Source organism: Peromyscus californicus, unplaced genomic scaffold, assembly GCF_007827085.1.
Source record: "Peromyscus californicus insignis strain IS unplaced genomic scaffold, ASM782708v3 Scaffold_5__1_contigs__length_169319896, whole genome shotgun sequence".
Taxonomy (NCBI): Eukaryota; Metazoa; Chordata; class Mammalia; order Rodentia; family Cricetidae; genus Peromyscus; species Peromyscus californicus.
Genome location: NW_026294573.1, coordinates 39,285,824 through 39,301,152, shown reverse-complemented (window position 1 = coordinate 39,301,152; position 15,329 = coordinate 39,285,824). Strand labels below are relative to the sequence as shown.

Genomic DNA, 15,329 nt, shown 5'->3' with positions numbered 1-15,329 from the left:
TTTTTTTTTCCATTTGCAAGCCATACATAGTAGCACTAAAGAGGGTCCTAACTCCCTGCATTGGGATATTTCTGATTCTTAATGTGGGAAAGATTTTTCTCTTTTATTTTTAACCCTAATTGCCCCTTTAAGAATTCCCAGGAATCTCACCAGATCTGCTAAAGGTGACATCAAAGGTGGAACTGTGTGCGGGTAACCAGCTGTGTCACTGGTGTTTGTCTAGGGGGAGGGAGGGGTTGGCAGCTAGCTGTTGCTGCCCAACATGACTGGGCAGAGCATGCAGGAGGTGCATAGTTGGTCCCCTTGGCACCTTGCAAAAGTGGCGGCAGCAGTAAAAGCCCAAGGCCCAAACAGATGTGAGCAGGTGTGAAAGCAGTGCAAGTGTCACAGCTCTGGAGGGAAAGATATCCTGACTTGTTAGGAAGTCAGGCTAAACCTGCAAGTGTGAAGGGAAGGTATCCTGGATACCTATAGCTGTAACGAGAAGTGTCCTGACTTACCAGGATGTCAGGCTATACCTGAAGCTGGGGTCTGATGGAGGATGTTCTCCCAACAGGATGTGGCAATCCTGATGCTCTGTGTGAAAGAGAGCTGCTGCAGCTGAGCTCTGCTTTGCTCTCAAGGGAGTTTCCCAGCAGAGGTATCCATTTCTTCTCTGCTCCGGCCCAAGTTGTTACTTCTGCTTTACTCTGCTAAGCAGAACTCCCAGCAGAAATGTAGCAACCGGTTTCAGCTCCGGTGAAGTTGTTACTTCTGCTCTGCTCCCTTAAGGGAACTTCCCAGCAGACATTCTGCTCCATGCCAGCAAGAGATCTTCACCCAAAACTCTTTCAAGAGATTTATTTGGGAAGGAAGAATCCAGGAGAGTGGCTGCTTCTGCCAGAGTGGAGAGGGACAGTTGCCAAGTGAACAAGCAGAGGGGATTATACAGGGCTTCTTATGGGTAGACTTTTTCCAGGGAGAAGATTTTCAGGGAGAGAATTGATCAGATTTCTATCTCCTTGAGCTTGGACAAGCTCAGAATGGAATGGCTGTATTTCATGCTCAGAGACTGGTTGTTTTCTGCTCAGGGATTGGTTGGTTTTCGTGCTCAAGGATTGGTTGGTTTCATGTTCAGTTGGTCAGGGGCAGATTTGGCTCTGGTTTCAGGGCCAAAGTGTGTTTCTTTCACTGGCCCTTTTTAGCCTTTTGGGTCTAGTTTCAGGGCCAGGGTATATTTTTTTCACTGGCTCTGATTCCAGTACCAAAGTTTGGTTTCTGGGTCAGGGTGTATTTCTTTGGTTATGGTTTCAGGGCCAGGGTATGTTTCTTCCACAGGCTCTTGTTTCAGGGCCACGGTGGGTTTTTTTGGCTGGCCCTTTTACCCTACAGGTGGCCAAGCTGGTCTGTTAGCTCTAGCCTCTGACTTAAGGTAAACTTTATTGTCAGTCTCAGATGTGTCAGAGTGTGATCAAAATATCCCACAACAAATCAAATTTTGATTAAAACTCCATATAAAGGATTTTTTAAAAACTAAATCATAATCACATAGTTTCCTTTCTCCCTGTTCCACCTTCTAATCCCTGCTTTGTCCCACCTCTTACTCCTCAAATTTATGGCGTGTGTGTGCGTGCGTGTGTGTGTGTGTGTGTGTGTGTGTGTGTGTGTGTGTGTGAATAGATATAAAAATATGATCCGTTGAGTTCATTTGTTGTTGATTGGATGTATATGACTTGAGGGCTGACCACTAGGCATTGGGTAACCAATTAGGGAGCTCATTCCCAAGGAAGACTAATTCTTCTTTTCTTGGTAGTCATTAGTTACCTGTAGTTCTCTGTCTAGAGGTGGGGCCTTGTGAGATCTCCCCTTCCATGACAGCATGTCTATTGGTGTTGTCATTGCTTTGGTCTTGCTTAGGCAGCCATATTGTTGTGGGTTCAACAGTACAGCTTCTCTATTGTTTCTAGGAGACACAGTTTTACAACAGATCCTCTGGCTCTTACAATCTTCCCACCCTGTCTTTTACAATGCACATTGATCCTCGTGTACAGAGATTGTGTTGTAGATGTATCCCATGATCAGTTGTTCTATGTATTTTGACCAGTTGTGGTTTACTGTATTGGTTTCCCTAGGCAATAAAGAAAAGATTCTCTGATGAATGGTGAGTGCTACACTTATTTATAGTTAGGAATTATGTTGGTCTAGTAAATTGACAGTGGTAATTTCTCCTCTAAGATCCATAACCTCACTAGCCCTGGGCAGTTGGCTCTATTTCCAGTACCAGGTATGATATTCCTCTTGGTGTGTGGGTCTTAAATCCAATTAGAGAGCTGTTGATTGCTGCTAAGATATGAATACCACTATTGCACATTTTGAAATATTTTTCCATGCTGGTCATGATTATAATTCACTGATATCATGGCTAGATGGGAATATTGATAGTTTTCTCCTTTGGCACCTTGCATGGCATCTTCTGCCACTCTCAAAGTTAGTCCTCAGGGAGGAGGCTTTCAAGTTGGACTCAGATCAAATCTTCTGAATCACATGTTCATAAGTACACAATATCTTCAGCAATAGGGACTTTCCTTCACTTCTGGGAGACAACCGTGGGAAACAGCAGTAGCCTATATTGTTTTGGGAGTTCCCCCCTGACTAACAACTCAAAATGAGGTTTCTCATGCCTGGTGCTGGGGTTTTTCTTAGCTGCCCTATGGCTCTCTGGGAAAGCATTGTCAATTCATGTGGCATATCTCCATTAAAATATAGATATACATACATAAGTATATTGTTTATAATTTTTAGGTAAATATAAAGTAGTATGATTCCTCAAGGCTTTTTCAAGTATCTTTATTGTTATTTACCCTTTCCCCCCATTCTTCTTTATTGACCACTCTCTCCCTTCCCTATTTAAAATGCCCATCCCCATTTTCCCATTTTCCCCTTCATATCACTTGTGTACTTCTATTCCCCTTCCATGCTCATTTTTTTCCTGGTTTCTGAAGTTACTCTAGGATATATACTTACATCTAAAGACTTGCAGCTAGGAACCATACATGATAGAGAACATGTGATATTTGTCTTTCTGTGTCTGTATAACCTCCTTCGGTATAATACTTTCTAGTTCCATCCATCTACTTGAAAGTCATGGTTTAATATTTCTTTACATCTGAATAACATTCTGTAGTGTATATATACCACATTTTCATTATCTGTTAATAGGTTGAAGGACATTAAGATTGTTTCCATTTCCTAGATATTGTGAATAAGGTGGAAATGAATATTGCCTGTGCTATATATTGTCAAGTTCTTTGGGCATATGCCAAGGACTGGTAAAGCTTGGTCATATGTTGGATTTATTTTTAGTTTTTTAAGAATTCTCCACACTGATTTCCAGAGTGATTTCCAGACTGCACCAGTTTTCAGTTCCACCAAGAGTGAATGAGGGTTCCAGTTTCCTCACCAGCATTTGCTGTGGCTTATTTTTTTGACCTTAGCCATTCTGACTGGTGTGAGATGAAATCTCAAAGCTGTTTCAATTTGTATTTCCCTAATTTCTAAAGATGAACACTCTTTGAGGTACATCTTACCCTATTTGATTTCTTCTTTTGAAGACTCTCTCTTCAGATATAGAGCCTGCTTTTCAGTTGGGTTGTTTCTTGACTCTTTGTTTTTTCAGTTCTTTAAACATTCAGAGTATTAGTCCTCTGAAAGATATATAGTTAGCAAAGATTATCTCGTACTATGTAAGTTTCCCCTTCACTTGAGTGATTGTTCCCTTAGCTGTACAGAAGAGTTTTAGTTTTCTGAGTTCCCACTTATTAATTGTTGGCCTTAATTACCTGGCAAACAGAGTCCTATTTAGAAAGCCCTTTCCTACACCTACATCTTGTAGGATGCTGACCAAGCTGTCTTTGGACAGTTTCAGCATTCCAGGTTTCAAATTGAGGTCACTGATCTTCTGGATTTAATTTTGATGGAAAGTGATAGATATAAATATTCATTCTTTCACATGAGGACATCCAGTTTTCTCAGCACCATTTATTAAAGATGCTATCTTTCCTCAAGTATATAATTTTGGCAACTTTGTCAATTATCAGATGGCTACAGTTAGGTGTATTTATGTTTGTGTCTTCTTTTGGGTTTCTATAAGTTGTTTTTTTGTGCCAGTATCATACTGTTTTTATTGCAATACCTCTATAATCTATTTAGAAATTTCAAGTGATAATCTCTCCAGTATTGTTGTTGGTTGTTTCCAAGATTGCTTTGGCTATCCTTGGTATTTTGTGGTTCCATACAAATTCTAGGATATTTCTGTGAAGAAACTCATGAGAATTTTGATTGGGATTGTGTTAAATCTACCAACTGCTTTTAGTATAATGGTCATTTTCATAATATTAAATCTACCAATCTACGAGTGTGGGAGGTCTTTTCATTTTCTGATGTCTTCCTTAATCTCTTTCCTCAGAAACTTTGAAATCTTCAAATACCTCTATATTTCCTTGGTTAGATTTATTCCAGGATATTGTTTTGAGGTGATTGTACATGAGTGTGCTCATGATCTCTTTCCCAGCATGCTTGTTATTTGTATATAGGAAGGCTAATTTTTGTAAGTTGATTTTTGTATCCTGCCACTTTGTTGAATTTTGAGAGGTTTTCTGTTTGGGTACCTCTTACATATAATATCATATAATCTGCAAATAGGGATAATTTGCCTTCTCATTTACTATTTGTATCTCCTCAATTTCCTGCTCTTGCCTTATTGCTTCAAGCACTATATTGGAAAGGAATGGGGATAGTGAGCAGCACTGTCTCATTTTTACTTTCAATGGGATTGCTTTGAGTTTTATCCACTTAGATTTATGTTGGTTGTGTATGGTGATATTTTGTTGGTTTTAACAATTAAATCTTGCCTAGATATCAGAGTGCAGAACTGAGTCACTAGTTAGTCATAGTATAGTAATTAATAATGGACTAAACCTCTGAAACTGTAAGCCAGGCCTAATTAAATGTTTTCCTTTATAAGAGTTGCTGTGGTCATGGTGTCTCTTCACAGCAATTGAAACCCTAACTAAGTTAGGCAATGTCTCAACAAAAAATTCAGTGGGGTTCCTAAAATGTCATAGAAGAAAGTTATTTCCTCTATATAAAATGATTATTTAATTTCTACCATAAATGAAGATAAATATGACTTTAATTTTTTCTGTATAGTAATTAATAAATATATCAAATGATTCCACTAATGGAGGCTTTGGAAATCTGCACATGTTCTCCATTTCCATCAACTTTGGGGAAGAAAGCAGGCCCATGGAGTTTTCAACAACAACAAAAAAATAATAATAATATCCAATCAAGCCTTGGAGAAGACAATCTTGTAAAAATAAATAAATCTCTGGGAAAATATAGTCATTTTATTGAGCCTTCTTAGCATAAATGTCATATTTGCTAATAAAACTTCAGAATGCTAAATAACACAAAGTAAATGATTCTCCTGACATGCATTTGTTGTTTACCTGGGATTAAAAGATGATGACAGCCACAACTTGAAGACAGTGCTTTAGGCAGTTGCTGATTTATCTGACTTCTACACTGGTTATGAATCTGCTTTCTTTTCGCAGGTGTGATGGATGATGGAAGACTACTTGTTTACAGACTCAGTGTTGTTGTCATGTGCCTCCTTCATATGATAGCACTGAGGGCAGGTATGAATTTCTCACTTCACCTCATGAACTTTATCGATAACAAGTTTGCAAAGAAAAAAATGTCAAAGGCTCTGTTGCCAACTTGATGAAATTTAGAATTATCTGGGAGAGAAGCCTCTGGGCACACCCATAGGAGACCATATTAAATAGGTAAACTGAGGTAGGAAGACCCATCCACTGTGGATGGCTCACTTCCCCAGGATGAAATCCTGGACTGTATGAAAAGGAGAAAGTGGTCTGAGTACAAGCAGTCACTCCTCTCTACTTGCTGGTTGTGAACACAATGCAAAAGCCAGCATGTGGATCAATGGAATAGACTATAAAGATAAATTCTCACAACTAAAGACAAGTGACTTTTTACAAGATGGAGAAAAAAAATGGCCTTTCAACAAATGGTGCTGAGAAAACCAATATACATGTGTAGAATGTTAAAACTATAGCTCATCCTGGTCATGTGTAAAACCAGTTCAACATATAGAAAAGATTTTAATTTAAGATTTTAAGTTCTGAAACAGAGGAAAAATGTGGGAAAACATTTTAAGATATAAACATAGGCAAAGACTTTCTGAGTAGAACTCTAAACATTCAGGAAATAATGCCAAAAACAGACAGATGGGATTGCATGATATTAAAATATCTCTGTACAGGAAAGAAAGCAGTTAACTGAATGAATGACATACAGTATAAGAGAAAAATATTTGCTAACACTACACCTGACAGAGGACTAATATGTAGAATATATAAAGAACTCACAAAACTAAATACCAAGAAATCCAACAATCCGATCAATAAATAGTCTAGTTAAATACAGAGTTCTTAAAGATGAAGTACAAACAACCAATAAACATATGAAAAAAGTTCGACATGATTAATTATCAGAGAAAAGAAAATTAAATTACATTATGATTTCATCTACCATGGTTAGAATGACAATCATTAAGAAAATAAATGAATGCTGGCAAGTGTGCTGAAAGAAGTGTGTTACACACTACAGGTCACAATCTAGATTAGTTTAGCCACCACTGATATCAATATGTAGGATCCAAAACAAGCAAAACAAAAAAAAATAAATAAAGTTCATCAACCATATTATCCAGCTATACCACCCTTGGTTATTTATTGAAGGATTCTAAGCCAATATACCACCCTATTACTTGTACAGTAATGTTTATTGCACCATACCCCACAGTAGCTATGGAGTTAACTTTTGTGTCCAGGAATAGAGAAATACATGAATAAAAAAATATTCAACTATATAGTAGAACAAAAATTCACTTGAAATGAAGTGGATTCAATACATTAATGCACATTAATACATTAAGCAAAATACTGCATGTCTTCTTTAATTTGTGAGTCCTGTATTTTAGATAAATGCTTAAAGGTGTGTTTGTATGTATAGCATGAAAGCAGAAGTCAAACTAAGGGATTAAAGATGACAGCAGGAAGTGGAGAAGAGAAAGAAACGTATTAATGGCTTGTTGGGGGCATGGGGCTTAGTGAAAGTACATTATACACTTAAAAGAAAATGTCCCTAAGATACCACCACCTATATATAGTGGATATATACCAATTAAAAAAAAACAGAAATAAAACTACCATATAGTCATTTTTTTTTTTTTTTTTTTTTTTTTTTTTTTTTTTTTTTTTTTTTTTTTTTTTTTTGGTTTTTCGAGACAGGGTTTCTCTGTGTAGCTTTGCGCCTTTCCTGGAACTCACTTGGTAGTCTGGCCTCGAACTCACAGAGATCCGCCTGGCTCTGCCTCCCGAGTGCTGGGATTAAAGGCGTGCGCCACCACCGCCCGGCCCACATAGTCATTTTTAAACTGAGCTGCTGATGCCTTTTGCAACTCTATGGCCCTGTCACTCCCTATTTTGCTATGGAGTGGTTCCACTTAGATATATAAGAGTGCTGCCAATCTTGAGAGTTCCTTGTCTACCACCATCCTTTTCTAAATGGTGGTCCTCTGTATCTCTGCAATGGTGGTCCTCTGTGTCTCTGCAAAGTCTTCCTCTGTGGCTTCCTACTTTGCAACCCTGAAATGGTTACTCAAATAGAAGGCTGTTGTGTGCTACTGCCACCTGGTGGTTTTAGGTTGTTCCAGCTATCAGATCCTGAAAAAAATTTTTTTTAATATTTTTATTTTATAGTTAACTTAATTTCGCATATCAGCCACGGATTCCCCATCCTCCCTCCTCCCACCCCCAACCCTTCCCCCAATCCACCCTCCATTCCCTTTTACTTCAAGGCAAGGTCTCCCCTGCGGAGTCAGCCCAGCCTGGTAGACTCAGCCGAGGCAGGTCCAGTCCCTTCCTCCCTACACCAAAGCTGAGCAAAGTGTCCCAGCATAGGCCCCAGGCTCCAAAAAGCCAGCCCATGCACCAAGGACAGGTCCTGGCTCCACTGCCTGGGGGCCTCACAAACAGTTCAGGCTAATCAACTGTCTCACTTATCCAGAGGGCCTGATCCATTTGGGGGCTCCTCAGCTATTGGTTCATAGTTCATGTGTTTCCACTAGTTTGGCTATTTGTCCATGTGCTTTTTCCAATCATGGTCTTAATATCTCTCGCTCATACAATCCCTCCTCTCTCACCAATTGGACTCCCAGAGCTCCACCTGGGGCTCAGCTGTGGATCTCTACATCCTCTTCCATCAGACACTGGATGAAAGTTCTATCATGACAGCCAGCCAGGGTGTCTGGCCATCTGATCACCAGAGCACGTCAGCTCAGGCACTCTCTCGACCATTGCCAGTAGTCTACAGTGGAGGTATTTTTGTGGATTTCTGGGGACCTCTCTAGCACTTTGCTTCTTCCTATTCCCCTAGGGTCTTCATTCATCATACTATCTCCCTCCCCATTCTTCCACTCTGTTCATGATCCAGCTGAAACCTCCCGCTCCCCTAAGCTCTCTTTCCACTGACCCTTGCCCTCCATTACCCCCCACCCCCAGTTTGCTCATGTAGATCTCATCCATTTCTCTGTCATTGGGCAATCCCTGTACAAAAAAAAAAAAAAAAAAAAAAAAAAAAAAAAAAAAAAAAAAAAAAACCTCTAGAGGCATCACAATCCCTGACTTCAAGCTCTACTATAGAGCTAGAGTAATAAAAACAGCTTGGTACTGGTATAAAAACCGACATGTGGACCAATGGAACCGAACTGAAGACCCCGACATTAATCCGCACACCTATGAACATAAGATTTTCAACAAAGAAGCCAAAACTATACAATGGAAAAAAGAATGCATATTCAACAAATGGTGCTGGCATAACTGGATGTCAACATGTAGAAAGCTGCAAATAGATCCATATCTCTTACCGTGCACAAAACTTAAGTCCAAGTGAATCAAAGACCTCAACGTAAATCCAGTTACTCTGAACCTGATAAAAGAGAAAGTAGGAAGTAGTCTTGAACACATTGACACCAGAGATCACTTCCTAAATATAACACCAATAGCACAGACACTGAGAGAAACAATTAATAAATATGACCTCTTGAAACTGAGAAGCTTTCGTAGGGCAAAGGACACGGTCAACAAGACAAAACAACAGCCTACAGAAAGGGAAAAGATATTCACCAACCCCACATCTAACAGAGGGCTGATATCCAGAATATATAAAGAACTCAAGAAATTAGACATCAACATACCCAACAGTCCAATTTAAAAAATGGACTATAGAGCTAAACAGAGAATTTTCAACAGAAGAAGCTCAAATGGCTGAAAGACATTTAAGGAATTGCTCAACATCCTTAGTCATCAGGGAAATGCAAATGAAAATGACTCTGAGATACCATCTTACACCCATCAGAATGGCTAAGATCAAAAACACTGAAGACAGCTTATGCTGGAGAGGATGTGGAGCAAGGGGAATACTTCTCCACTGTTGGTGGGAATGCAAACTTGTACAGCCACTTTGGAAATCAATATGGTGCTTTCTTAGAAAATTGGGAATCAACCTCCCTCAAGACCCAGCTACACCACTCTTGGGCATATACCCAAGGAATGCTCAATCATACCACAAGGACACATGCTCAACTATGTTCATAACAGCATTATTTGTAATAGCCAGAACCTAGAAACAACCTAGATGCCCTTCAACTGAAGAATGAATAAATGAAATGTGGTACATATACACAATGGAGTGCTACTCAGCAGAGAAAAGCAATGACATCATGAGGTTTGCAGGCAAATGGATGGAACTAGAAAAAATCATCCTGAGTGAGGTAACCCAGACTCAGAAAGACAAACATGGTATGTACTCACTCATAAGTGGATACTAGATGTAAAGCAAAGGATAACCAGACTGCAACTCACAACTCCAGGGAGGCTTCCTAGTAAAGAGGACCCTAAGAAAGATCCTGAAATTCTTAAACTCAGAAATCCTCATGGATGCACCTGGTGTCATAAAGAATTTTTCCACTCTTGAAATGTCATATGATCCACCTACTCTTCTTTTTTTCTCTCCCCTTAAGAACCCCATCAACCATCATTTGTACTCTATATCTTTGCTTTTTCTAGAAGGCCATACACTTGAAACCATACAAGCTTTAATAATAGACAGTAGTCCATTGTATAAATGTGCCACATTTGGTTTGTTCAGTTATCTGTTGAAGAATATTCAATTTCATCCAAATTTGAACAAGTATGAGTAGTGATGCTATAAACATTTGGGTGCAGGCTTTTGCATGGACCTATTTTTCAAATCCTTTATGTCATATCTAGGCATATGAAGTATGTAGGCTCAAAACTATGGTAAGTCTATGGTTAATTTGGTTAAAAAAAAGAGAGAAAGAGCAAGAGAGAAATAGAGAGGGAGGGGGAAGAGGAAGAAAGGAAGGAGTGAAGATGTGTCTCTGCCCTTCCTCAGCTGCCTAAGATACCTTCTGATTGGTTTAATAAAAAGCTAAACAGACAATAGCCAGGCAGGAGAGAACAGGTAGGACTTCCAGGCAGAGAAAAAAATTTGAGATGTGGGAGATTCGCCAGCTAGACAGGAAGGAAGTCAGAGGAAAGGTACTGAGGAGGGATAACAAGCCATGTGGCAGAACATAGATTAATATAAATAGGTTAATTTAAGTTTTAAGAGCTATTTGGGAACAAGCCTAAGCTAAGGCCAAGCTTTCATGATTAATTAAAAGTCCCCATACCATTATTCAATAGCTAGTGATATAAAGAAAGAGCCTCTATACAGGTGTGTTAACATTCATTAGAGCATGGGTAGACTTTGAGGGGCTGCATACATGAGGGAATCTTACTCTCCTCCTGTACCAGCCATCAGATGCCAATAGCTTCTGAGCTAGGTGTGGGATTTCATCAGTCCCTCCTCCATTCATCTTGGGATTTGGGTGAGCTTAAACTTGTGCATGCAGTCACAGATGCTGTGAATTTATGTGTGTGAAAGTTTAAGCCAGACAGAATCATCTTATCTCCACAGACCCCAGAAGTCATCCTTGCAAAATTTCCCTATGTATTTGCATCTCTAAACTGTCTCAATGAGATCTCTTCTTATGGACTAATTTGAGATTTTAAGAACATTCACTGAATATATACAATGAATTTTAAGATCTTGTAGAGATATTCTAAACTCAGCAGGGTAGGGGACTAAAGAAGAAGTTTCTCTAAGAAGTTCATTGATATGCCTTGTGTGTGTGTGTGTGTGTGTGTGTGTGTGTGTGTGTGTGTGTGTGTGTGTGTGTGTGTGTTCAATTTTAGGGCAAGGGATCACTTCACATTCATGCATTGATTTGTGTTTTTGCCATATGGTTTAAAATTTCCAGTGCACCTTTGAGAAGGTTTCTTTCTTTCCTTTAAGATTTTTATAAACTCAAATATGTGTTAATCCAAGTACTGATCAACTGTAGGAAAATCTGGAATTGCATTTGAAAGTTTTGACTCTAGACTCCATATGATCATCTGCAGTGGTCTAGTTATATTCAAAGGAAAAACAAAACAAATAACTTGTCCTAACATGAGGACATTTGGAAGAGTAGGTTTTAGCACTTTATTCTGTCTTTCTGGTAAAACTGAAAAGAAATAAAATAGAGTTCCATAATAAAAAATAGAGAATAAGGGAAACAAAAATTTTTACTTAAATTTTTCATATATACATATTATATTTACATCATTTCCACCACTCCCTCTCCCTGTCCAGCTCCTCCCATACACACAATCTTTCTCAAACCCACAGCCTATTCTGTATTACACACACACACACACACACACACACACACACCCTACTGAAGTCATTTAGTGTTGCTCATATGTATGAGTATTTAAGACTGACCACTCGGGAATGAATAATTTATGAGGGGGCTGATTCATGGAGAAGACTTATTCTCCTCTTTCTTGGCCACCATTAATTGCTGTACATCTTCATCTAAGGGTGATTGAAACCTAGTGAGATTTCCCCCTCCCACATCAGCATGTCAACCTGTGTTGACAGGGCCTATTTAAATGACCACATTGTTGAGGCTTCATGGGTGCAGCTGCCTTCTCATATGGAAAATACTATCTCACACAGGTGAAATCCTGGTTCTCTGGTTCCTACAGTTATACCACCCATTTTCTGTGATGTTCCTTAAGCTGTGGGTGCTATTTTGTAGATGTATTAGTTGGGGCTGTGCACCCCACAGTTAATTGTTCTCTGCATTTTGACAAATTGAAAATTTTTGTAGTCATTTCCACGTTTCAAAAAGAAATTTTGTTATTTTTCATACAATATATTTTGATCATATTATTTTCCCTCTCCCTACTCCTCCCAAATCCCCATACATCCTTTACCTACCTACATCATTCTCTTATTCCCCTGCCCCTTCCTCTCTCTCTCTAAAAAGTCAAGCCGAGATGGCTCAGTCAGTAAAATTCTTGCCACAAAAAGAAGTTTTTGGTAATAGGGGAAAGCTACATTTATATGTAGATATGAGGATATATCTTAGAATGCAGTTAGAAATTACATTTGTTTAGGAGAATGGCAGTAACAGGTTCTTGAAGACAAATTTAAACATGCAAGGAATAAGAGTGTTTCAAAATCAAAGAAAGTTAAGAGTAATCCAAGAAGATCTGTGAAGCTTAAGCATAAAAGCAAACACATACAACAGCTCATTACAATTAACTGAATCAGGCTCTCTGGATAAGTGAGACAGTTGATTAGCTTGAACTGTTTGGGAGGCCCCCAGGCAGTGGGACCGGGACCTGTCCTTAGTGCATGAGCTGGGTTTTTGGAGCCTGGGACCTATGCTGGGACACTTTGCTCAGCCTGGGTGAAGGGAGGAGGGGACTGGACCTGCCTCAACTGAATCTACCAGGCTGAGCTGAATTCCCAGGGGAGTCCTTGCCCTGGAGGAAATGGGAATGGGGGTGTGTTGGGGGGGACAGGAAGAGGAAGGACAGGAGAATCCGTGGCTGATATGTAAAATTAAATTAAATTATAAAATTTAAAATAATAATAATAATAAAATAATCGATAAAAAATAATAAATAGAATCGTTCAGAGAAAGAGTGAAATAGAATGAAAGAAGAGACATCTACTGGGCTGATAGCAATTATCTTAGGAAGCCATTTAGCAACAATGGAAATTATACACATTTCATCAGGGGAATAGTTTGGTGAGCCACCATTGAACTCATGTAAAATTAAGATTTTTTTTTTACAGTATGCTGGGAAAAAATGGCCCACAATAAAAATGTGTTTGTGTGTTTTGAGGAAGGGGTAACTTAGTGGGTTTCCTTGATTAAGGCATTCACATTTTGGTTCTTGTTTCTCTTCCCAGAACGATTTACAGTGACTGGATTAGAGAAGCCAGTCTTGGCTCCATTTGGTGCAGTACTTGAGCTCAGTTGTCAGCTGTCTCCACCACAAAATGCCCAGCACATGGAGATCCGCTGGTTCAGGACCCACTATACACAACCTATTAACCTATACGAGGATGGCAAAGACCTGTTTGGAAAAATTATCCCCAAGTATGTGGAGAGAACAGAGCTCCTGAAAGATGCCATTGGAGAAGGGAAAGTGACTCTCAGGATCTTTAATGTCAATCCTGATGATGATGGGTACTACCACTGCATCTTCAAAGACGGCAAGTTCTATGAAGAGCACATCACAGAAGTCAAGGTCATAGGTAAGCATGGATTCCTCTGAAACTAATTCAGTGATTCACATATAAGAAAAATATCCACTTATAAATTCTACAAGGAATTGAATCTTGAATGGTTTTGTTGCTTTTTATAATCTGAAATTTAACTCAGTTGTTTCGATTTATTAAATAGTAAATATTTTACTGAAAGAAAAACTAAATGAAACAAAGAGGCCTTTCATCACCAGACTTATTTAGAACAGTAAGTTTGCCTATTAGTATAATAGTTGCTAATTGTGTATTATGTCCTCTCCAACTTTCCATCTGGTGCCATCTCTTTTAATTGATTTATTATGTCAATTTGTTCCCCATAGAGTTTTGACTATCCTTATATGTACAGACAGTGGAGTTAACATAGAAGAGGAGTGGTTTTCTTTTTGTGTTCTTTTCTTCTTTCCATCTACTATACACTACTAATTTCCCCTTGTTTATAACCAGCTGGGAGCTCCCGGGTGCAGATTCTTGTTCATCCTCCTACTACCAAAGGTGTGATAGTGGAATGTCACTCCAGAGGTTGGTTCCCACAACCTCACTTGGAATGGAGAGATAGCAGAGGAGAGGTCATTCCAGCTGCATCAAAATCCCATTCACGGGATGAAGACAAATTGTTTGATATGAAGATGACACTTCTCCTTAGAGACAGCTCCCTCAGGAATGTCACTTGTTGCATTTGGAACCGTCTAACAGGCCAAGAGGAAAGCACAAGCATTGTTCTACCAGGTGAAATTCGTGTATTCACTCTTGAAATAGGTTTTATATCATTTATACTTGACACCAAACTCATGTGCCTTTTTCACTTGGTTTCGGGACATTACTTTCCCTTCATTTTATTCATCATCTCATCTGTTTTCTGATTGATTCCCTTTGCTAGATTCATTTCTTTCATCCTTTTCCTAATACTGGAAATTTTTGTACATGAGATCCTGTTTTGTTTTGTTTTTCCTAGAGTAAAGTGTTGTTTGATGTTTGGTTAAATTGCTACTCATTTCTTAAAATGTTTTATCAACATTATTCATTGTAAAGAATATAAAAAGCTGAGAAATCCTTAAGAAAATGCTCAACATCCTTAGCCACCAGGTAAATGCAGACTATAACTTTGAGATCTCATCCCAGTCAGAATGCTAAGGTTAAAAAAAAGAATGGTAAGTGCTAGCACAGGTATGGGAAAGGGGGTTGCTTAATTACTGAAGGTAGGAATGCACCTGGTAAAGCAACTATGGAAATCAGTGGAGAGATTCCTCAAAAACCTAAAACTAGATCTACCCTACGATCCACTCATGGGCATATACCCTAGATACTGTACATCTTATTATAGAGATACTTCATTGCCCATATTCAGTGCTATTATCTACAATAGCTAGGAATGGAAACAACCAAGATTTCTATCAAGTGATGAATGGATATTGAAAATGTAGTGTATTTACACAATGAAGCATTATTTCAGCTATTAATAAAAATGAAACAAAGCTGCTTTTGTTACTAAGATTCTATAGTAAAATTTGAGGTCAGATAATGTAATACAT

General features: G+C 38.8%; 1 protein-coding gene across 1 annotated transcript in view; it reads left to right on the top strand.

The window, feature by feature from the left end:
• Positions 1-262: 262 nt before the first annotated feature.
• LOC128096965 (putative selection and upkeep of intraepithelial T-cells protein 1 homolog) overlaps positions 263-15,329 on the top strand; it is a 29,192-nt gene continuing 14,125 nt past the window's right edge. The window contains exons 1-4 of the mRNA XM_052717182.1: positions 263-356; positions 5,595-5,678; positions 13,444-13,791; positions 14,245-14,526. Of these exons, the coding sequence (XP_052573142.1) occupies positions 263-356; positions 5,595-5,678; positions 13,444-13,791; positions 14,245-14,526 (808 nt within the window). The remainder of the gene's footprint in view (positions 357-5,594; positions 5,679-13,443; positions 13,792-14,244; positions 14,527-15,329) is intronic.